This window comes from Halichoerus grypus, chromosome 14 (assembly GCF_964656455.1).
Source record: "Halichoerus grypus chromosome 14, mHalGry1.hap1.1, whole genome shotgun sequence".
In the NCBI taxonomy this organism is placed as follows: Eukaryota; Metazoa; Chordata; class Mammalia; order Carnivora; family Phocidae; genus Halichoerus; species Halichoerus grypus.
In genome coordinates, this window is record NC_135725.1 from 41,112,990 (window position 1) to 41,137,649 (window position 24,660).

Genomic DNA, 24,660 nt, shown 5'->3' on the forward strand with positions numbered 1-24,660 from the left:
TGGCCCCCGCAGCTCTAAGTAAAACTCTTGCTCCGTCCCGGAGAGTGAGCTCTGCAAACAAGGGGGACACTTCTCCTTTGTGCTTGAAACTCCTCACCACTGTGTGCAACTCCAGGTATTCCGGGATGATGGTGCTGGGGGAAAGTGCTCAATCTTGGGGAAGAATCTTGTGGAGATGTAGAGCTGAACAGTGGCTTTTCGGGCTTCTTCATAGTAGTCGGAGAAGACATATCTGCAAAGGAAGAGGGGAGAACCCAAACTTTACGACTTTCTTCAGCTATGAAGTTCACGTTAATATAACAAGAGATCTCATTTTCCAACATTTCATTATTTCTGTACTTGGGCTCTTCTACAAAATATGTACTGAGGGTCAAAGACCCAGTTATGTTGGAGATTTGAAATATCTGTCAGAAACAATCTCCACTGAAGTTAACCCAAGGCTTTATTAAAATTATCATTGGAATTATTTCTCCTACTAAATAAATCTTGAACTTTTGAAAAACTAAGTATCATGTTTCCCTTGGCACCTTGGTTCACATCAAGGTCGTTTTTACCTCAGCATTTCATTCTTAGATTTATACGATTCAGGGGTTTGTCTTTTGACCTGCTGACTACACTGTGGAAAAAAACAGAAGAAAACCTGGTGCAAATGTGAAAAACAACTTTTGGGAACACTGGTAAGTCTATCATTGATTTCACATCTTCTATGGAAAACTCATTACTTGTTTAACAAAAAGTACATTCCTTAATTTGCTCATTCTGCAAGTATTTATTGGTTTCCTCTATTTGCCAGGTAAAGTGAGGATGTTACGAAAAATACAAAGTAACTGCTATAGGGATACTCACTGTCAGTGAAGATGAAAATGATAAGAAAATGGCTGTCAACAGTTGAGAGGGAGGAAGCGTGTTGAAAGCAGGGGTGTTGTGTTGTGGTGTTTGCTGGTTTTGCTGCACAAGGGCAGTGACCACCTCAGCCTCCCCAGGTTAAGGAAGATGCCTCAGTGGTGCCATGTTTAAAATGTGGATGGGGATGACACTCCCAGAGAGAGGAAATGTTCTGGAGAATGGAGCATAGAAAACAAGTGGTACAAGTAGTCTGTGGAGTGGTGAAGTACAGAGATGAATGAGGGAGCAAGTAGCTGGCAGGACCCACACAATGAGGGGCCATGGACTTTGTGTATAAATATCTGAATGTTTGCCCTGATGGGGGAGTGCTATTGATGAACAAAATATGATCACACATTTATAGTTTAAGGCCGTCCCTCCCGAAAGTACATGGAGGATGAGTTAGCCAAAATGGAGACAGCAATCATGGAGACCACTTGAGAAGACAGATTTATTAACACATCCTTCCATAAATATTTCTTGAAGGCTTAATTTATGCCAGACACTACACTAGTTGCTGGAGACACAATGGTGAACTAGATTAAGTTTCAGCCTCTACAAAACTTTTTTTTTTTTTAAGATTTTATTTATTTATTTGCCAGAGAGAGATAGAAAGAACACAAGCAGGGGGAGCGGCAGGCAGAGGGAGAAGCAGGCTCCCCACCGAGCAGGGAGCCCGATGCGGGACTCGATCCCAGGACCCTGGGATCATGACCTGAGGCGAAGGCAGAGGCTTAACCTACTGAGGCACCCAGGCATCCCCAGCCTCTAAAAAACTTAAAAACTAGGGAGGGGATACACATGTGCTAAAAAGGAACTATAAAACAGTGTGAAATTGCTATGGTAGATAACACTACCACAATTATCAACTCATAGCCAACCTTATTTCACCTTTACCCCATCTATGCTCCCCCACCCCCCGTTTCACTTTGAAGCAAACTGCAGACAGCACAGTATTTCACTTATAAATATTTCAATTTGTAGCTCTAAAAAAAGAAGTTATTTTTTTAAAAACCTAAAACTTCATCATATTAGATATATATGCATATATATAATATTCATTTTTAATTTTTTTAACAAGAGAAAAAGACCTCATGTGCTGTTTTTAAAAAAAACTTTTATGGTGCTATTAATATAAGAAACTAGTTATCATTATGATTTACCCTTTGAAAAATTACATAAGCTCTGGTAAAAGCATCCAATAAAATTAAATATGTGTTTTCAGCACATTGGCACTTAAAGAATGGATATGCTACTGTTAGAACAGTACACATCACAGTCCACAAAAAATGACAGGTGTATTTGTAGCTATAATTTGTGACTAGCTGGCTGTCACTAACCTATCAGAACTTTGATGCATTGGTGAATGATTTCCTTGTATCTTTCTCGAAAAGAAAAAATGAAAGGAAATTGCTAACGAAACCACAGCAATTAATGCTGCTACAAAAAAAGAGAAAAAATGTTGATACCATTTAAAAACAGACCCAAAAAGTTCATTTCAGCTAAGGTACCTTCAAAATGTCAAAAATAATACTTAATTTCACTTAGAGCTATGTGATTTTAAAAGGTAACACTACAAATATAGGTTTTGGCCTGCTAGAAGCTAATCATAGACATCTAGGTCTTTAGGAGTGGAAAGAACCTTTATTCCAACCCTCACTTTGCAGATAAAGTAATGTTTCTATTCCAAATTTTTAACTGAAAATTAACTATTAGAAAAAGAAATCTATTGACACTCTTATGCTCTACCTGTGCTTAAATACAGATCTCAAAATAAAATTAACCAGTGTAATCAGTTTCTAAAGACTCCATATAGAGGAGCGCCTGGGTGGCTAAGTTAGTTAAGTGTCCAACCCTTGGTTTCAAGGTCAGGTCATGATCTCAGGGTCATGAGATCAAGTCCCTTCGTTGGGCTGCATGCACAGTGGGGAGTCTGCTTGGGGATCTTCGCCCTCTGCCCCTCCCCCCGCTTGCACGCTCTCTTTCTCTCTCTCTCTGTCAAATAAATAAATAAATCTTAAAAAAAAAAAAAAAAGACTCCCTGAATGAGTAATAGAGCATTTACTGTACATGATTGAAAAACAATGAAATATGACCAGAGCTTGGGAAGCAGAATGAATGTTATTCTAGTTCTGTCATTTCTGGGGACGTTCCATCAAGGCTATTGCAAATACTGTAACTGTTTCTAAATTTTCATTAAACGTAGCAGGATTCACCTGAGTCACTTTCTGCAAAGAGCACATAAATCAAGGGTGTTTGTCCAGCAGTTCAAGAAGATGGGTGATGACGTCATTTTTGAGAAATGAAGCCTTTGCATTTTCTTACTCAAAATAATGCACTTGGCTTTCCTGGGTAATTATTACAGGTCCATTTCTTGTTTGGGTTCTCGTTAGGCATGGACCAAATAATAATGGTACCTTCGTGTTCAGAACACACAAAGGAATTACAGAGGCCAACACAGCAGAAACAAATTAAAATTCACTCTTCAAGTTGTAAAAGGGACCACAAATTGTCTTCTCAAACAGTCAAGTGAACTTACAACAGTAAAAATAAGAATGAGAAGGTCCACCGTCCATACTGAAACTACTTCTTTAGGAACAGATAAAGAATGATAGTGCAGAAAGTGGACTTGACCGCCATTGTCTTCCCACTCGATGAAATTATTTTTGAGCCCAACAGCCAGTGAAGATATACTGGTACCCAGCCTGTGCAAGGCATACGCCAAGTGTGCCAGGGACACAAAGTGACCCCCTCCCCACCACGGTCACAGGAAAAAAAACTCACTGCAACGGAGAAAGAATAAAAATAAAATGTCAACTATCTAGGAGGAGGAAGGGTAGAGTTTCTAGCTATTACATTTTAATCATGAATCAAACTCGTATTGTTTTGATTTTAATTTTATTTTGCATGTCTGCAGTCTAGTAGACCTCATGCCAAACTGAAAAATGATACTGTTTCTATTTTTAATGTACTTCTATGCTACAGAAATAAAAAAAAATGTTTGAGGAATGAATATATAGGAGAGATGGTTTTAAGTGACCTTTCTGTGGAAAAAAACAAATGTCATGCTTTTCACAGTGTATTGTCCCTCAAGCCGGAAGAATACATAAAAAGATTAAGTTGAAAATAAGTTGAATAATAATAAAGCGGAATAATATATAAATATATAATAAGTTGAATAATAATACAAACATAATAATGCATATGTTGAATAATACATGAAATAAAGAAGTTGGCAAGAGAAGCAAGATGATAAGAAAAGGATTAGCCCGTGTTTCTAGTGGTGGGAAGGAGGCAGGAGTAGTTGGTGGTGCATGAGAAAGAAGCAAAGTCAGTGAGGGCTTGCCATCAGACAAAGACATTTAAATTTGATTTGGAAAGTAATAATTTATAAATGAATTGATCTCAGGAGGGAAATGCTTTCCAAAAGCTCTCTATTGTTTTTCTGTTTCTTGTAGCTTCCACTCAGTGCTTTTTGCTTGTACCTGGTTAAATCAAAAATTTCCTGTCTAGTCTCCTTCCAGGAGGAAGGAAGGAGAAGGAGGAAGGAAATCCTCTCCTTCAAACAATATCTGCCTCACATTAAGATCTATGATGGTATCACATTTTTCTTTTCCTTATCATTCCATTTTATTTAAGCTTTAGCTAAACTCATTTACTTATGGCCTCTTGGAGGAGGAGGGAACCAGGAGGAATGTGCTTCTAACTCTTCCTTTGCAGATGACATTCCCTTGGGCTAGAAGATGATGTCTTTCTACCCTCTTATTCCAGCTATAGAACAGTATTTTATCCACTGAACCAACTTGATTTATTTTCTCTTTAAGCATTCCCTCCTGGGACTGTGGAGGTCTAGATTTCCTTAATGATCTTGTGTTTGTGTCTGATATTATCTGACGGATTTTTTTTTAATTATTATTTTGTACTTGTTCTATCCATAGAGTGAGTGAGTGAGTGAGTGTGTGTGTGTGTGTTGGAGCTGACTGATGGCTTATGTCCTACAGAAGATGATTTTATTAAAGATGCAAAGACATATGGAGGCTGGAAAAACATGCTCAGGAAGAGAATTTTTAAAAATCTTGCACCGAAAGACAGTAGAAGAGGTAGAACAGACGCTGTCTAGGCAGTTTATCTTAGAATCTCTTGCATGTGAAAGCAGATAGATGGTGAACCGATAACTGGTATACAAGATGAATAAAATAACCAGTCGGTATATAGTAAAATGCATGGTTGCATGAGCAGAGACCACCAGATGAGAAGTAACTGAATGTAGAGCAAAAAGTGAGAACAAAATCAGTCACTGCGTTTCTAGTAAGTGTGAGAAGCTACGGCAAGGACTCAAGTTCAAGATGTTAAATAAGACCACCTGCTCCCTGACTTGGTGATGCTTACAGCTCAGCAGAGAGGACGGATATTACAAACACAAATACAAAACTTCATTAATTGCAATTGTGACATTAGACTGTAGAGAAGATTCTTCTTCATGACAGAAGTCAGCGAGGCTAATTTAAAAAAACAAAGGAAGGTTCACACTGATGGTGCTATTCTTCATTGTCTATACCCATGTTTAGATTTATAATTGGACAATTAGCTATGGCTTTAGTCACCAATCGTGAAGTTAAATACATAATAAAAGATTACTATGTAGGAAAAAGTTCAACTTATATAAGTTGGTTCATTTAGATCCAAGCATAGCTTTAAATAAGTATTTTGCAAAATCAAGTCATCCTATAATTTTTACTAGCCATAGTATAATTTTTTTGGCAGTGGGACATACATACATCCTAAGCCCTGATGTGTCATTCATTTCATAGCATCACTTCAAAGAGATAAAGGCTTGAGCAAATAAAGAGTTAGATCAACTCATCTCCCAACAAGGTAATTTCATCTACAAAGGAAGAACGTTGCTGTGAAACACAGCGTATGCACTCGACTCATCAGCAGCTTGCACAAATGGCACTCCAGATGTATATCTGTTCAAGTCAGCCCAAGGCAACAATTTTGATCAATTCTAATGTGATAAAATGCTGCAGGGAAAGTGTGCAGAAACGTGTTTACGTCAGCCCTTAATTAAACTGTTGTTCACTTCCAAAGAACCTTAGGAAACACTAATGAGACATGAGTTTTGGCAATTTCTTCATCAAAGCAAAGACCCCTTCCTCAGTCTGTAGCCGCCTGTCATCCAAGTCGCTCCCGGGATAAATGTCACATAGCACTCCCATCAGTTAGCCACCTGTTAGTAGAACTTCACTGAAGTCAACTAGTGATCTAGGGCAAGCTCAAACAGCCACCTTGACACCTGCCTGTCTGGGTCACCTGCTCCTTTTTCACATAGAGTAGAGCAATATGTTAGCTTTTCCAATATTCTTGAGTAGATTGAGGTTACAAATCGAATTTCTATCACCTACATAGAAAACACATAATTTTCTTAAAAAAAAAAAAAGTCTATTCTTCTTCCCTACAATGACACTTATGGTTTACAACTATTTTATTTTGAATCAATTATGTAAGAGCACACAAGAGTTCTTGAATTTCTGGAAGCTATTAATTTCAGCACGGTATAACACTAAATTAAAATATATTAACTGTGCCATTCCTATAATTTAGAAAAACATATTTCTATCTAGTTAACAAAGAAGCAAATTCTCTCAAAATATTTTAACAGTCCAATCCTTTCCATATTCCTAAGTTGTCTTTCTTATTTATACACCATGCTTGTATACAAGTCCAAATGAACCCTCGAGGTACAAGTTATCATTTGCTGGCTTCTCTTGGTTTCCAGTATTTAAGGTTAAGGTATGTTTTACTATGAAGTGCTTAAAGAGCCATCATCATTGTTAAAAATGCCTTCTTTATTTTTTACATTATCAAGCTGCTGAGCAGATGTTACAGAATTCTTTTTTTTTTTTTTTTTTTTGCATAAGAAAACTCAAGGTGCAATGAAAACAGCAACAGGGAAGCTTCTGTTACCCTTGACCTTTTGTGATGAGCAGGACAGAGACCAAAGAAGTACATATGTGGTAACAGTTTCGATAGTCCCATGACTAAGATTTGACAAGATTATGTTATATTGACGAGTCTTACCCAGGTAAGACCTCTCATAGCTTTCTAGGCTTCCTTTTTTTTTTTTAACAGATTTTTTTCATAGATTTTTTTTTCTAGAGTTTTAGAAATTTACAAAAACTCTGGACACAGGAAGTCTCCTCAGAGAGGGAGACCAAATCCACTGCTGGATGAGGCAAAGGTGGTCAACACATCCCATCACTCCGCTGAAACTCTGTCACGAAACACAAAACACTGGGGGTGAAAACCGAACTTCAGCTAAATGGGAATCTCTGCTGTCCATTAAAATGCTAGGGTGGCAGCTAGAAGACAACATGAGAAAGGAACAAGCTAGCTGCATAAAATAATAACGCTGTTTGTAATAAATGAGAGGCTACCACATCTAGGGTGTGGGACCAGTTCAGGAGCTGGAAATCTGATACTTTCACATCAGACCATAAATCTCAAGTCAGTCCTGAGAGAAGGAAACGGCTTGGGCCCTGTGCCCAGAGGACAAGGAGAAGGCAAGGAACAGGGATCGGCCAACTGAATGCTCCCAGAGACCAAGGATTCTCTTCCTCTGTTTTTGCCTGGGGGTAAAATCAGGAAGAGGAGAGGGAAGTTCAGAGGTTATTTATAATCCTATAAACGTTATGTAAAATACTGCAATTATCAAGCCTAGGAGATTCCAGCCCAAAGCCCTGAAGTACTTATTTCTCTTGTTTCCCTGTGGAGAACCAAGGGGATCCTTGCCTTAACAAGTTCTACCTACAGATAAAGGAGAGCCAGCGGGGACGTGGCCTGAGGGAATATGTCCTGGAGCGGAAGAAACGACAGAGCCTGTGGGCTATACCTTTACCTTGAAAGCTTTATATCATCCCTGTGGGAGGTACCATCTCCATGTCCCCATTTTTTTTTCCACGATAAAAGAGAGTTATCCTGGCTCACGGGAGGAGAATGTGATGTGATGCACAATGGTTTCAATGAAATATAAATGACAAAAAAGAGGTGCTTGGGTAGAGTCAAAAAGCCATGGAGACACTGTTCTTTATTTCAGGGGAGATGTTTAAAAATTGCTTATAGAGGGGAATCTGGGTGGCTCAGTCGGTTAAAGGTCTTGACTCTTCATCTCAGCTCAGGTCTTGATCTCAGGGTCGTGAGTTCAAGCCCTTCATTGGGCTCCACGCTGGGCGTGGAGCCTACTTAAAAATAGATAGATAGATAGATAGATAGATAGATAGATAGATAGATAGATGATAGATAGATAAATAGATAGATAGATAAATCTTGCTTATAGAGCCATGTGCTACATTTAAATATTATGGATACGACAGTGGAGTTAAACCCCCCAGGCACTGCTAGTGGGAATGCAAATTCATGAGACCCTCTTAGATTCTGTACCAATAATTTGTCAACAGCCTTAGAAATGGACAATGTTTAACTCAGTAATTCTGCAGTAGGGATGTATTTATTCCTTTAACATAATTTCATTGACTGTCTGCTTGGTGACATGGTGCCAGGCAGTATGCTAGGTCTGGGGACAGGGAGTAGAACTAGACACAATACTCAGGCTTAAGCACAAGGATCCCCATAAGGTGATGATGACTGTGTCTTTAGTATATACAACCTTGCCAACTACTTACACATCCATAAGCAAAGTAGACATTTAAAAGTGTGTAGTTTAGGCAAAGGGTGGCATATTATGTAGCCATCATAAAGCAGAAATTCAATGACATGGTAAAATGCCATTATATTATAAAAATCTATGTAGTAGGATTATAGGTGATTTTTATTTTCTTTGTATATTTGACAGTTTGTTTTTCCAAAACTCCCATAAATAATTTTACTGTTACAATAAAAAAAAAAAAAAAAGGTAAAATATATATTTGGGGGGGAATACTACCTGTGCTCCACAGAGTATTATAAATGGGGGGAGAGTGTTGGATCTTGTTATATTACTTGTTATTTTCTTCTTCTTCTTCTTCTTTTTTTTTTTTAGGATTTTTGTTTGAGAGAGAAAGAAAGAGAACGAGCGGGGAGAGGGGCAGAGAGAGAGGAGAATCAGACTTCCCGCTGAGCAGGGAGCCGGATGTGGGGCTCGATCCCAGGACCCTGGGATCATGACCTGAGCTGAAGGCAGACACTTAACCGACTGAGACACCCAGGTGCCTCTTAGTTATTTCCTTCTTAAAGTAAGGAAATGCCTTATTGGTCTTAGGTAATGGATGTTGCAAAAATATACAATGAAATGCTTAAATGCAACATTTGCTATTTAGTTGGCTAAAGGCAAAACAGTGTTATTTTTGAGAATACAAGTGAAGAAAAGAGAATATCTGAATATCTAAGACTCTTCTAGATGTAAAATTTTATGATTGTGTGGCAAATGTGAATAAGTCCTTCCTACACACTCCAAGTTAACAAAAAGCTCTGAATGTTATGACAAGACATATGGACTTAATCCCACTACAGTAGTTTCATCATGATGCCAGATGATTCAAAAAAATAATTAGCTGCCATGTTAAGAAAGTATCTCCATATATAGATATTTACATTTATCACACTCTAAAATAACTCTGAAAAACGGCAAGCTACGTTAAGAGGAGATAAGATAGCATCTTCAATTAAATTTTTCAATCTTTTTTTTTAAATGAAATCAGTTCTTTTTTTAAAGGAGAAAATATGGTAGCCTTCATGTTAAATAAGTGAAAATTCTTACTTTAATCATTGAGTTATTTAATCTTAACTACACTTGTGCATATTACTGTATTCTTCAGCAATTTAAAACATTTGTGATAGTTTAAGGCTCTCTCTATTGTATATTTCAATCCAAGCACAGTAAGCTGCATGTTACTACAAGTCTATATCACATCTCTATTAAAAAAAAAAAAAAGTCTCCAGGCTACACCTACACCCAATACAAAGTTAAAGCTCAAACCCCTTTGAAGCTCACAAACACCTTCCTGAGACATCAAAAAAAGAAGAAAAAAAAAAAAACCCTTTGAATAATGAAGAACAGTGCTAAAAGAATAAATACTGACTAAATGAAAACTGCTTTTTAAAAATACTTCAAAATGCTTTTGTCCATTAAGCAATTTCATTTTAACAGACAGACAATGACGAAGTGTCTTGAGTAATGTCAGAAAACCTCATTTGAAAGGAGGAAAAACACCACAGAATTATGCAGGATTTGGAGTATATTTTAGTCCCTTATTAAGTATTGGCATAGGTAAATAGCTGCTATTCACCAAGCCTCTGGGGAAAACCTCTTGGCTATAGAGGCTTATTAGTGTTAAGCATCTGAGAGTCATGGACTATAAAATAAAATCAATACCGTAACCTTAACTGTAAAAGTCAGAAAGATACTGGAAGAGTTCTAATTTAACAAGATTACAGATGAGATTTTAGAGGAGAACATTTGGGGAAAAGCCATGCATTTAGAAACATTTATGCTACAAGACATCTCAAGGTTTCTGTTGTTACTAATGCTGTTATTATCCGTGCTGGTAATGGTTAGGGTTGACTTAACTGATGTGTTACTTTAGTGGATTTACAGGAAAGTCCTAGAAATGATCTGGAACTTATTTCAAATAAAATCATTAAATTGAGGTAGTAAACTAATTGCTTAGGAACAATTATGATTTGATGTGGTTTAGTGTGGTAGAGAAAAAAATCACGAAAATGTTAAGGTCGTTAGTTCAGCAGCTCAATGCAAATATGATTACTCGGCACAATATTCTATTTCTCTTAATGGAAAAGTAGTCAAAACCGGTATAAATCGTAGTGTTTAAGTTCAACCTAAATCTATATTTTTCCTCTAACAAATGTAAATGAAGAAAAAAAGAACATTCTGTCAATGAAATTACTATGATGGCATATTTATTATCCTAATGGTTTTAGAAATCACGTGAAATTGATCAGTAACAAAACCTCTATTTAGTAATGGACCAATTACATTTGTGAGATAATGTCAATGAAACAGAATATTGTCACAGGATAATGGTCTCCTATTGCTACATCCCTAGTCATTTAGAGAAAATAAATGTTGCCGTCTGGCTGAGTCATTTATTTTCAAAGTAGGAGACACTGATCCCATAACAAGGTTCTGTTATAATAACTCAATCTCTATCAATCATTTGTTGTACCAGGACAGGACATGTATTTTGAAGAGCTGCACATTCCTCAGCTAGCAAAACATATGGTGCCTTCAAGCACATAAACAGCCCAATTATTGCGTTATCCAAAGAGAGTATTGAAAATAAACATTTAAAAAAAAAATTAGGAATCAGAAAACTTTCTGAATTTTCAAAGAGAGCCATGTTAATGAAAGCTTAAAGACTCAAGTAGCTGAAGATCTAAAAATTCTTTGATTCAGTTAATTTAAAATCTAGAATTTTGGACATGAAGGGACCTTAGTCTTCAACTCTGTTATTTTACAGATGAGAAAATTCAAAATTTACTGAAATTAAGTGTGTTTGTTTAAGGCCACACTAGTACTTGGAGTTTCCTGGTCACCATTATAGTGCTCTAAGCATAAGGCAAAAAATTGAAACAGAACCATTATATATATTTATATATTATATTTTTTCATGTATCACATATTTATATATATCATATATCACATATATTTATATATCATATATCATTTATATATTTATATATCACATATATTTATATATGATATTCTAGACTTTAGGATTATTTATTTATTTTTATCCTATTTCTTTTCTTTTTTTTTTTTTTAAGGTAAGCTGTAGGCCCAGCGTGGGGCTTGAACTCATGATCCTGAGATCAAGAGTCACGTGCTTTATCAACTGAGCCAGCCAGACGCCTCAAGACTTTAAGATTGTTTATTAACAACAGGTCAGTATTAAATGGAAATGAGATTCTTAACGTGAGTCCAGTCCAAGGACTGCACTCATGAATCCCTGGAGTCCATGAACCCTTCTGATATTATTGTGCATTTATCTGTATTTAAGTTTCATACATTAGGGGGAGGAAAAACATGATAGAGGTTTTGTAACTAGTTTGCAGATCATATCACAATGACTTGTTTGGAAGGCAGTGTGTATAGTATGGGTTCTACAGCTAAACGAACAAGTGTTCCCATTCTACCTCTGCTACTTATCATCTGTGTGATTTATGTCAAATTTCTTAATCACTGTAGTGATTAGTTTAATGAACTATAAAATGTTTTTTTTTAATAGGGTTGAAAAGCAAAATACAAAGTCTTGGCCCAGCCCTCAAGGGTAGTAAGTGCTCAATAAATGATAGCCACAAATGGCAAGGGGATCTGGTTTCCCTCATTTATATGTACTCATTGAACAAAAATTTTAAATTTCTGTGGTTCCTTCAACAAATAAATGACATACAAAAAGGAGTTACTATAAAAATAGTTAATAAAGAAAAACAGTTACTATAACTATTATAGGTTAAAAAAAAAAAGGCTGAAAATACAAATACGGTAAATGGACCATTTGGGATCCTCACTGAAACAAAATAGCTTATAAGATATTCTGGGGAATATGAACATGGAATATATATTAGGTAGTATTAAGAAATTATTGTCATGTTTGTTACATTGATAATAGTCTTGGGGTTGTGTTAAAAATAAAAGTCATTGTCTATAAGAAACACTTAGAAGTATTTATAAGTAAAATGACATAATGTCTGGGATTTACTTTTAAGCAAACCTCAAAAAACTGAGAGACAGTAAATGCGATAAGATTGGCAAAATGTTGACAACAGTTTAAAGCTGGGCACATGCAAGTTCACGTTATGATGCTTGCTCTCTGCTTTAACATTTTCCATAACAAAAAAGCTTTTAAAACATTATGCTTAAACATTCAATCCAAAGCTCTTCTCCACAATTATCTATCACAAGCACTCATAGCTTCAATTTTTTTTTTAGTTCCAAAACTTCTAATCATGACACTAAAATTAAGAGATTTTTTTCTAAAAAGCAGATATACATTTTACCATCTCAAAATTTTGTTTTGACAATTCTTCCAGAACCCTGAAAACTCACAAAATCACCTCTACACTCCCATTTTAAGTTCCACAAGATCTAATAGACTCATGAAATTCCATGGAAAAATTGTCCATCTGCCAGAACATGTTAAGCAGTATTCAAATTTTCCTATTTCTCCGTTTCTCCCTAAATAGGTAAGTTTATATATTTCTTCTCTAGATGGGTTGCAGGATAATGGGGAAAAAAAATCAGCCTTTAAAAAAGACGACCTCAGCTCTGCTATTCATTATCTGGACACTTTGGACAAGACAGCCCCTCACTGATCCTCAGATTGCTTAGCTGTATAAAATAAGGAGCCTGAACCACATCCTGCTAAATGTTCTAATAATCTGTGTTCTATCTCTGAAAAATCAATCTCCTACTGTGTGAGATATTCGTCATATAGTCACTCAAAAGAAACTGGCTTTCTAACCTACTTCAAAATAAACTTAAACATGACATCGATGTGTAAAAGTGTTTGAAATAAATCTTTTACCACTCCAAGAAACTTTGCATGGCACGCTTTTATACTGAAGTACACTGTCTCCCATGGGCCTTCCACTTTCCTATTTTAGGCTGTGTTCTATCAATCTAGAGACCCAGCATTAAATAGCAAGCTGTTATTTTTTTCAAACTAATTATCCATTGTGGTTTTTCTGCAAAATGCTACATTTTCAAGTCATGAAGTCTCCAGAGCACAGAAATAGGAGTATAACTTTCCCCTCCTAAGTAGTCTTGGTCCTTCTAACATGGACCCAGGTTTGCCCCATCCAAAATGCTCTTCCTGGTTAAAACGCATGAAAGGAACGAAAGCTTCTATTAATTAGTAGGCAATGTGAGGAATTCTGACGAAAGCTTTCACCAATAATTTATTGTTTTCCTTTCTGTTTGAAGGATGCTCCTGTTGTGACTTTTCAACTATAGCGGTGTAGCTAAAGAAAATGAAATACACCATGTTAAAGGCATCCTTGGAGTTTGCTCTCCAGTGGCATCGTGATACATGGAGAGGTTCATGGAAAGTTTGGCAGGAACTGTAAATCGTTCACTTTTGATATTTTCAATAATAGGCTAAACAACAACAACAACAACAAAAACACAAACCTTAAAAATTGTACTTCAACATTAAATTCAAGCCATTTCTTCACATTCATTCATCAAAATCACTTGTATCTCTGATTTTGTCTGGCTCAAAATTTGATATTTGAACATTTGACATTTAATCCTTGTGATACAAACCTTAAGAATGTAAGGAATTGTTGGTGTTCTCTCTGGTTCCCAAAGGGGGCTTAAAAATTCTTCCAGGAAGATTACTAAGCATTTGCCTTGCCATTTTCTAGGGCTTCATTTGATGTTAATAACTCCCAGATAGTAGTTATTCAACTATTTGTAAAAGCTGCTCATTCACCCAGCTCCCATATTTCTACAGACATTTTGAAATGATTATATCATTTGTCGGACTGTAGTTTGGGCTAGAGCACTGTTTTCCAAAGTTTGAACCTAGAACTTTCTTCCCTATAGATTCTTGAATAAAAAAAAAAAAAAAAGGTCCTGAAGTCACAAACTTAAACACAAATCAGTCAATATCCACTCATGGATAGTCACATTGATGGCGCCCGGCAGTACATTAAACATTCCACAAATTCAATCATGAATGAAAAAAGTTTACATTTTTGTTCAGATAGAATTTTCCAAACCCAGCTGAATGCTCTTGTATCTAGCGTGCTTATTAACATTCCTTAAATTCACACTAAGAAATGCTGGTCTCTGATTCTGGTTCTATCACTCTATTTCCTGTGCCTGGTTGAACTCATGATGCTGGGCTGGCATTATTATTCTCCAGCCCGTGTTCCCTGGAGATTTTTGGTTTAATTCATTGGCTATTTAACACTGTATCCTCCTAGAACTCTATTTAAAAAGTGCAAACTAACATTCAGCACAACATCTAAAACTATATTACTAGTGAGAACGTTTGAAAAATTATTAGAAAGAAATCTCTAGGGCTCAGAAATCTATTAAAATTTCAGAAGACTAACTGAAGAGACTTATTTGTGTGACAGAACTCTAAAAATTTTTAAAGTTAGTGTGAGTGTTATTTCCTAGTACTCATAGCAACCAGAACATGATGCCTCAAATATTGCTTATTTGAGAGTCCAGTATGCATTTTTAAACTATCCTTAAAATTGTAATTACATACCAATATACCGCTAAGTAGTGCTAGTTTGTGCTAACATACCAATTCATTGACTTTTGCGTAAAGATTTACTTCTCATAGTGCTTAAAGGTAAGCTAGTTCTGAGGCATGGAGACAGTCCCCTCCTAGTCTGGCTTACATGATTTATTCTCCGTGAAGAACCTTTTTTCATAAATAGTAAAAAACTATTTTTCTGCTCAGCAGGTCAAGGCCTGGAAATTTAATTTATTCATATTTATGTGCCCAATGCCTAGAAAACTTCCTGGCAAATAACAGGCATTTGATAAATGTTAATTGAGTCCAATTATCCCAAATCCTAAATGTGTAGGAATTAATAAAATTTTACTGCATACAAGTCTTTTTGAATTTACATATTATAAAACTAAGATTAGAAGTCGTTTAAATACTCATCAGACTGTGAAGCTGTTAAATTTTCCACTTAGAAAGCCCCGCTGTATATTACAAATATATTTACTGTATCATAAGTGTCTACTAAATAGAGTTTCAGGAGCCTTAGATGAGGCTTAGATGAATCAGCAGTGGAAGATACTGATATTGATAAAGCATTGTTTCAAATGTCCAAGCATACTATTTGTCAGTCTGTTAAATTCCTAGGCATTAACATACAAGATCTAGTCCCATAAAAGTAACTGGAGTTGGAGGAAAAACCAAGACCTAGCTCTTGTTTTTCCTCTTTTTTCAGAAGTTACAAAGAAGCACTCTAATGATTTCAAGAAAAATACATCAACTAGGAATTGAGCCTCTGAACTGACTCAGGTGGAAAAAAATTAAGGTACGCAAGGTCTCAGATGGTATTTTCTCTGTGGTATTGGAATAAAGGAAGTTGTTAGCATGCACACTGATAAGCTCATCTGGTTCTATTAATTTAACCATTAAAGTTGAAAATGTAGAACACCGTATCCAAAAAAACCAAAGTTTTCAATAGAGGTAGAAGCAGTCAGAAAGTTTAAAACTAGGAAATCCATAGAAGAGATTAAAGAGGAAAAAATATTCTAAAATCTAAGAAAAGAATGTAACAGTGGTTATATAGCCCTTTGTTAGTAGCCAGTTTTCTTTTTTCCTTCTCTACGTGTAAAACAACACAAATAAAAATGTGAGTATTACATAATGTAGATGCTGATGAATTTAATTTTCCTCACTATACATCAGGAGAAATGTTAAGTGAATTATAGAGATTCCTACGAAATGTTTAACACTATTACATAATGCTCAGTCTTAAAATGTTCATGTCTCTATTCTGCAAAACTAAAAATTATAATTCTTTTATAGGACATCATAACTTTTCTGTGTTGTGGGGGAAAAAAGACGAACATACAAATATAACTAATTATGTTTATAATACCCTAAAATAAAGATATTTTTCCATTAAACTACTAATAGGTACATAAATATTTGTCATTACATGAACCTAGATTTTGCGTTAAAAATTTGCCTAATTGCTTTTTAAAATAAAGTGAGTATATTAATTTGGCTATCTTATACCCTTTATTTTGGCCTAGTTGGAAAAAAATCTCAGTGGCTTAGGTTGGTGCTTCAGATTATGAGGGAAAGTAGAATGCCATATATTGTCCATAATTTTGCTATCTTTGATTCTTCTATTTCAAAAATCAGTGTCGCTAAGAGCTATGGCCAAGAGTAAATTTTAATGCAAAGCTAATACTACCAGAATAAGGCATTCCCAGGAAATAATTAATGGTAAATTTTGAACACTTCTGACAATTATAAACACAAGCATATTTTAATTAACCAATAAGTAGTTATTGATTACCAATTAGTGCAGGGCTTTGTGGGAGAAACAAGTACAAGACATGTACTAAATCCATTACAAATATCGAGTGGTACTCAATACGCCCTTTAGAATACCCCCTTCATGACAGCCAAATGTGTCTGAAGAACATTTGAAGATGGACAAGAACAACCATGGGGCATTTTATTTTGCAAATTTAAAAAAAAGCAATTTTCTAAGAACAAAAGGACTGCATCTGGCTTAGCAAATTTATAAAGATAGTACTGTACTGCCCTCATTTTTTTTTATTGTAGTTCAAGACTTCTTCCCACAATGGCTTATTGTGCACATTACAAAGTCTTCAGGGTCTTCAGAATTAAAGTGACAGAGTTTTTTTTTTTAAGCACACTTGAGAATGGATCATTCTTCCTTACTCTTAATAAAATATGCCCTCACAGACTTCTCCAATAATTCTAGTCATCTTGACAAAAGAAAATCACCAAGACAATACAATGATTTTACAAAGAGGAAGAATGACAGTTTCCCTTCTACTTTTCAAAAATGTTTTATAATATGATTTGAGATTGCCTTTATTCAATAGGCTGAAAGAGGAATCAATTTTTACAAAGTGACACTCTCTATAATAAAGAACACCTACACTTCTGAACAACACACCCATTCCCACACATTCACAATGTTATTATTACCATTAGAATCTTTTCCAGAATAATTTTCTCAAGAGGAAAATATGGCTTTGTTTAAAACAAACTGACAATACCAGTTAAACAAGCAATAAAATAGAAAGGGTCGAGGGTTTGGTTTTTATTCTTATTTCTGCAAGTCTGGTGAAAGTTCTTGCCTTCACTAATGAGACTGATATTCTGCCTATCAATATTTCATTTATCCAACAAATATCTTGTGTGCCCCTACTATGCACCAGGGTGCTGGTTACATAATAGCCCAAATCCATAAGGTCCCTGCCCTCACAGAGCAGATGGATTTAGACAATGAATCCCACAAACAAGTACGTAACTATTTATTATGAGAACAATGAAGGAACACTACTGGGTGTCAGGAGAGAAAAACAGGAAGACCGAATTTAGATTGGAATTAATCAATTTAGGCTGGGGCTTGAAAGATGCCCCCAAATTTGCGAGATGAAGAGCTAGAAGACGAGAATCCCAGAGGGCATGGCTGAGAGGAAGGTCTTGGGTTTTGCCTTCCCAAATATTAACAAAGCAGCAAGCTAAAGTGCAAGAAACAACAGCAAGGAACGGGGACTGCCCCTCATGAGAGGATTCTGATTTTCACCTAAGAGGAGTGGCAAGTTACTGAAAGATTTAAGCAGAGGAGTAATACCACGTTATTATGTTTTATAGAGATTTTGTTTACTATTTGAAGAATAGATTTGGAAGGGCTGGGGGGTGGGGGCATGGGGGAGTGCGGGAGTGGGGGGTCATCTCAGAGCCAAAACTCTCCAGCTGATTTTCAGATCCTTCCGCAAAATGACCCATCACCTCTCCTTACTTCCTTCTATACAGTGTCCAGCCACACAATACAACACATCATTCTGAATCTTACTCTCACACAGTGTTTGGCTATGGTTTTCTCTCTGACAACTCTGCTCCCTTCTTTACCAGTTAAAAATCTCAACAGGCTAAAGGAGACCCACCTGACTCAAAGTCCAATGCCTCCATGAAGATTTTTCACTACTTTTTTTTCTAGTGGAATATATATGTATTTTTTTTAAGTAGGTGCTACACCCAGCATGGAGCCCATAACATGGGGCTTCAACTCACCACCGTGAGATCAAGACCTGAGCTGAGATCTGGAGTCAGCTGCTTAACCAACTGAGTCACCCGATGCCCCCTTCACCCAAGCGCCCTGTTTCAAACGTGCAACAGCAAATAAGTCCTGAATAAGGAACTGATTTTGGCTTGAACTGCCTATGCTTCAGTTATTTGCTTCCTGAAATAACCTAGTATACAGCTGCCCAGCCTCAGAAACATACACGCAAGTCATGGGCTAAAAACCATTGATAAAGAGATTTTTCTTTTTACATTTTTAGTAAACTGTAAAATTTGATTTAAAAGACAATTTTCAATTATTTTTTGTGCTGATGATATAAATCATATTTGCACACATACATACCAACAAGACATTGCAGTTAGTTAATTCTTTTTATTTCCATGCTTACTAATCTCTCGCTAGTTGCGGCAAAAAGGCATGAGGATGTCTGATGAAATATATTTGACCCGACAGACTTTAAGAATGAAAAAAAGCTAAGTCTGAATTTAGCGAGCCAAATAATACCTATAAAGTTATATTTTTCACCCGAAGCTGCCCTACAAGTGGGTCATAGTTTCATCTAGAAGGAACAACCAGATTGACTCAGACATGAAGTTTGTTATATTACACTTGAATTTATTGTTTATGCTGTACCTACTTCCAAAGGGAATTATGACTTCCTTTAAATGGGAATGGTCAGTAACTATCCCCTGCAACCTGCTGGAAGTGTGGCTCCTCCCTGAAACACCCCATACAGAGTAGCAGACTGATCTAATGGACTCAGACCTTGCGGTTTGGCTGCAATCCGGTCAACGAATGCAGACAAACCATAATCGGTCACATGCACAATTGGTGGTTCTAAAACATCATTCTGTCTGAGAGAAAAAGCCCAACACAGAAAATAAGGGATTTTTATAACTTTGATGACAGGTGACTAGTGCAGTATCTTCAAAATAATTTTACTGCAATCATTTTAGGAAGAAAATATCATCCATATTGACTCAATGATGAAATTTTGACTAAAGGAAACTTCTGAAACAAGCTGACATCTTACTCTGATGTCCCCAGAGGAATCCGTCATCGCTTACCTTGATCTCTTTCGTGCCATGTTCGGCTTCCAGCAGCTGGTGAATTCGGAGACGGATAGAAGTCTCCTGTAGGACTTGGTTCCATATTTTCATCTATGGATATAGTTTTGGGTCTTTTGCTGTTAAAATATGACAACAGTTGCATTAATGGGATGTCTAAGGGGGTGTGTAGCAGGTGAAAGTATGTAATTTGAGAAGATTCTTAGTATGAAAATTTCCATAAACACAAGTAATAGCATCTCAGAATCATTTCTGAAATAATGGAGAGTATTCCAGACTTCAATAGGAGTAGCAAACACTTCTAGTTGTATATGTCATTTATTACACCATATTATACCTGTACCTGCCTAACGATAGGGTGCTTATTATATTTACCTTTTGAAATGTGTTTCCAAAGAAACTTCTGTAGTAAAAAGTGAATTTTTGATGTGATATGTGTACTAACTTTATTTATTTTTTTATTTTTTTATTTTTTTAAAGATTTATTTATTTATTTGAGAGAGAGAGTATACGAGAGGGGGGAGGGTTAGAGGGAGAAGAAGGCTCCTCGCTGAGCAGGGAGCCCGATGCGGGACTCGATCCAGGGACTCCAGGATCATGACCTGAGCTGAAGGCAGTCGCTTAACCAACTGAGCCACCCAGGCGCCCTGTGTACTAACTTTAAAATTATTAAGATTGCACCTGACTCTTACCATTATCATCAATGCTAATAATATTTATTAGCATAGCACTTGCCATACCAATGTAATTCTTTCATACTAATTCAAACATAAGGCGAAGGAGTCAGTAGAACATGAGCTTTGGAGTGGAACCAGCCTAGTAGCAAATCTTGACTAGGCCACTCACTACTTCTTAATAGTAAGCTCCTTAACCTTTCTAAACTCAGTTTAATCATTTGTAAAATGGAAATAATAAAACCTAGTTCAAAGAGGAGTGGTTGAGAGGATTAAATGTAAAGCTCTTAGTTAAGTGGCTGGCATTTAGAAGATACTTATTAAGTAGTAATTATTATTAGTAACCATATAATTAATAATATAAAAATTTGTGTAAGACTTTATTGATTTTAAATTATTTCATATATTCTTCTTTATATTTTTTCTAAAAAATTAGGTTATGATCTTTTATTCTCAAGAAAATAGGTCATTGTCAAATTCAAACAAACAGTATATTTTTATTTTTTAAAAAAGATTTTATTTATTTATTTGACAGAGAGAGACACAGCGAACGAGGGAACACAAGCAGGGGGAGTGGGAGAGGGAGAAGTAGGCTTCCTGCTGAGCAGGGAGCCCGATGCAGGGCTCGATCCCAGGACCCTGGGATCGTGACCTGAGCCAAAGGCAGACGCTTAATGACTGAGCCATCCAGGTGGCCCCAAACAGTATACTTTTAGAATGATACATTTTAGGGACGCCTGGATGGCTCAGTTGGTTAAGAGTCAGACTTTTGATTTTGGCTTAGGCCATGATCTTAGGGTCGTGAGACTGAGCCCTGCATTTGGCTCCATGCTAGGTGTGGAGCCTGCTTAAGATTCTCTCAATAAATAGATAAATAAACAAACAAACAAATAAATAAAACAATTTAATAAAGAAAACATGGCTCATCCCAGTTATTAAGAAAAGTGAATATTTAGGGCAGAGATTAAAAAGTTATGTCATGGGGGCACCTGGATGGCTCAGTGGGTTAAGTGTCCGACTCTTGATTTCGGCTCAGGTCATGATCTCAAGGTTGTGGGATCAAGCCCTGTGTTGAGCTCTGTGCTGGGCATATAGCCTGCTTAAGATTCTCTCTCTCCCTCCCCAAACCGCCCACCCTCCCGCCCCCACGCTCAAAAATAAATAAATAAATAAATAAATAAATAAATAAATAAAAATTAAAAGCTATGTCATGGCATAGGCCATCTTGCATGATATACTCCTACATATATTCCCATCAATACCCTATTAAACGGTCAATTATGACTATAAAAATGGATTTTTTTCCTTAAATTAAAAAAAAAAAGAACCACAGGTAAAAACCAAAGAGAGATATCTTTTGAATTAATTTTGTGCACTGATAATAAACATGTCATAGGATTTCAGAGTTGGAACTGACTTCCTAAGTCCTACCCGTAAATCAGTCCTCCCTTTTCTTACAAGTGGGGACACAAATTCAGAGAAATTCAGTGAATTCCCAGGGCATGTTAGTGGAAGCAGTCTGCCACAAAGTAAAGACTTCTGACTTCCAAGACCGTGTTATTTTTTGCTGCACTGTTTCCAAATCCTAGAAGCCTGTGTACATCTGGAATCCTAGAAGCATGGGTACGTATTCACAGAGGTACTTGTGATTAATATTTGACTCACAACTCCCAGAGTATTAACATGATGTAGAAGATAGCAGTTTTTATCCATGCGAAACCACAATGGGAGTAAATAATAGTCCTTTAATTTATTCCTATGGTATCCAAAGTTAGAATGCATGGTTTTTTAAACTCTCCTTTAATCTAATTCTCTCAGCTGTGACTCAGTAGTAAATATGTATGGAAGACTTAAAGTGAGAGAGAAAAGTTTTTCATAAGGAAATAATAGAGAAATGTTTTTGAAACCTTCTGAATGGCATAACATCTGAAACCAAATGACTATGAAGAAATATCTGTGTTGACAACATACTGATCCATCAGACCAAATAGAAACGTACTATTCATATTTCAAATTTAGAAAAACTAAAGCATTTTTAAGACCCAACCATGTCATAGACAATCTGAGTGACAATAAACCAAATTACTGTGCTATGTAACCTAACAATATGAAGACACAGTTTGACCATAAATGATATAAAATTGAACTTAGTTAATAAACATAAAAAGTGCACAGCCCCGTAATTAATTCAAATGCAATTGACTTTCATTATTGAGAAGAGCATAGGAAAATAATTACCCAATATTCTTTTATTCTTAAAAAAATGGATATTATAAAATGAAATGTTTTGCTCTGCAATTCATGTATGCTCTTACATTTGATCATGGGTATATGTAATGCTCTGAAAATGAGATGGATCTTCATATACTGAAGATCCAGCTTAAAAAAAAACCCAATAAAGCTGTAATATTTATTCATCTTAGTTCTCAGTAACTCAGTCCTCTTCTAGCATCCAATAACAGTGGAACATATCATCACTAAATCCTGCGCAAACAACTTTCCAAGCTATTTATCCCTCATTTAAATAGGAAACCTCTTTTTAAACTTCTGTGGGATTAAAGTTACAATCAGAAACTCAAGAGAGAAAAGTGAGAATGTTAACAGGGAACTAAAAAGTACAGTAGCCTCGCTGTAGCTCTTGCCCCTCAAAGGCTGGTCAAACCAAATCTCAGAGCAGGTAATACTTTCATTGGTGCCTAAGAATCAACTAAATTACTAAAAAAAATACCGACTCACTGAAGACATTAGCAAAGTGTGGCCTAGAATAAGACCTTTACTTTTAAGGTTAAGTAGATGACACATTTTATTTTTCACGTTTTACTATACCCAGCTTGGATGTGATATTAGGGTAGAAGTTACCAGGATGGATCAATCTATAGACAAGGGCTCTCTGCCATGACAACATTGCTTTTAAGTCACTAAAAGACTTAGTGAACTTGTAGAATTCTAATATTTCATAGAAAAGAATAAAATCATATTCATATTTTTATATGAAGGGAATATAATTCCCTTGTCCCACCCAAAAGATGTTTCTAATGTTTTGAACAATGCCATTTAATTTTCAAATATCAAAATAAATTTAACCAGGTAAGAGTAAAAATTCATGTAGAATCAGCAAAAAGTCTTGAACTCTTGGCTTTGTTTCCCTGATCTCTTTATCTACCTACCTATCTGCATATCTACCTATCTACCCAGCTGCATATAGACTGAGAACAAGTGCAACTCCTCTTTCAGTTACCTGCTTGGTGGAGAAGACAGTGACCTCTGAAGATTGACCCCCGAGTTCATGTCATGATAGTATGGTTGGCTCGGGATTTCTCCAATTGGGAAGTTGACTCCAGTTCCCTGGGTTATGGGCGCTGAGGAATAAAACAGAAAGAAACATCAGGAATGACTTTTACACTGGTCATCTCTATTGCAATGTAATAATCTAATACATTCCACACCTCCGGGCAAACTCTCTTTACCCTGAGACTCCAATACCAACCGTCCACCAGGGTACGACTTGGAGACCTCCTCAGGACGCCAGTGTTCAAGTCTGGAAACTTGAGGCACTCAGACTATAATCATTGGTTACCACTTCCCCTATTCCCACTCTCCAACCTTCTTCACTCACTCCTTTGTATTAGTTTTCACTACATCTGTCACCACACTAGTCTATAGATGCGTCAGAGGAAACGACATGTTTCCTATTGCTCAGCACCAAACAAGGTGCTTTGTATTAAGTTGGTTCTTTTTTTTTTTTTAAGATTTTATTTATTTGAGAGAGAGAGAGAGCATGAGTGGGGGTGGGGAGAGGGAGAAGCAGGACCCCCCACCCCCACCCCAAGCAGGGACCCAACGAAGGGCTCAATCCCAGGACCCTGGGATCATGACCTGAGCCAAAGACAGATACTTAACCAACTGAGCCACCCAGGTGCCCTCTAAGTTGGTTCTCAAAAACCAAATCGCTGTTAAGTTAATGAAATTCGAATATTAACATGGTAAAACGCATTAGAAATCATATGAATAATTACTTGGTATAACGAATTCTTATATTAGGACAGGTACACAGGTAAAGTTGACAAATGTGAAGAGCCAAGGTTTTTTTTTCCCAAAATACATATTCAAGTTCATATATGAATAGTTAAGTGTGGTTTTACTCAATAGTTATGTTTAAAAAAAAAAAAAAGTTTGTATGCCCAACTTTATAACAATCATAATGTATTCATGAAAAAAATTAAAAATAAATAAATTATTTA

General features: G+C 36.2%; 1 protein-coding gene across 14 annotated transcripts in view; it reads right to left on the minus strand.

Annotated features, from left to right (window-relative positions):
* NFIB (nuclear factor I B) overlaps nt 1-24,660 on the minus strand; it is a 436,890-nt gene that overhangs the window by 42,114 nt on the left and 370,116 nt on the right. For all 14 annotated transcript variants that reach the window (XM_078062335.1, XM_078062329.1, XM_078062339.1 and 11 more), the window contains 3 exons: nt 23,658-23,778; nt 19,746-19,864; nt 98-232 (listed from right to left, as the gene is read on the minus strand). In XM_078062335.1, coding sequence (XP_077918461.1) covers nt 98-232; nt 19,746-19,864; nt 23,658-23,778 — 375 coding nt within the window. The remainder of the gene's footprint in view (nt 1-97; nt 233-19,745; nt 19,865-23,657; nt 23,779-24,660) is intronic.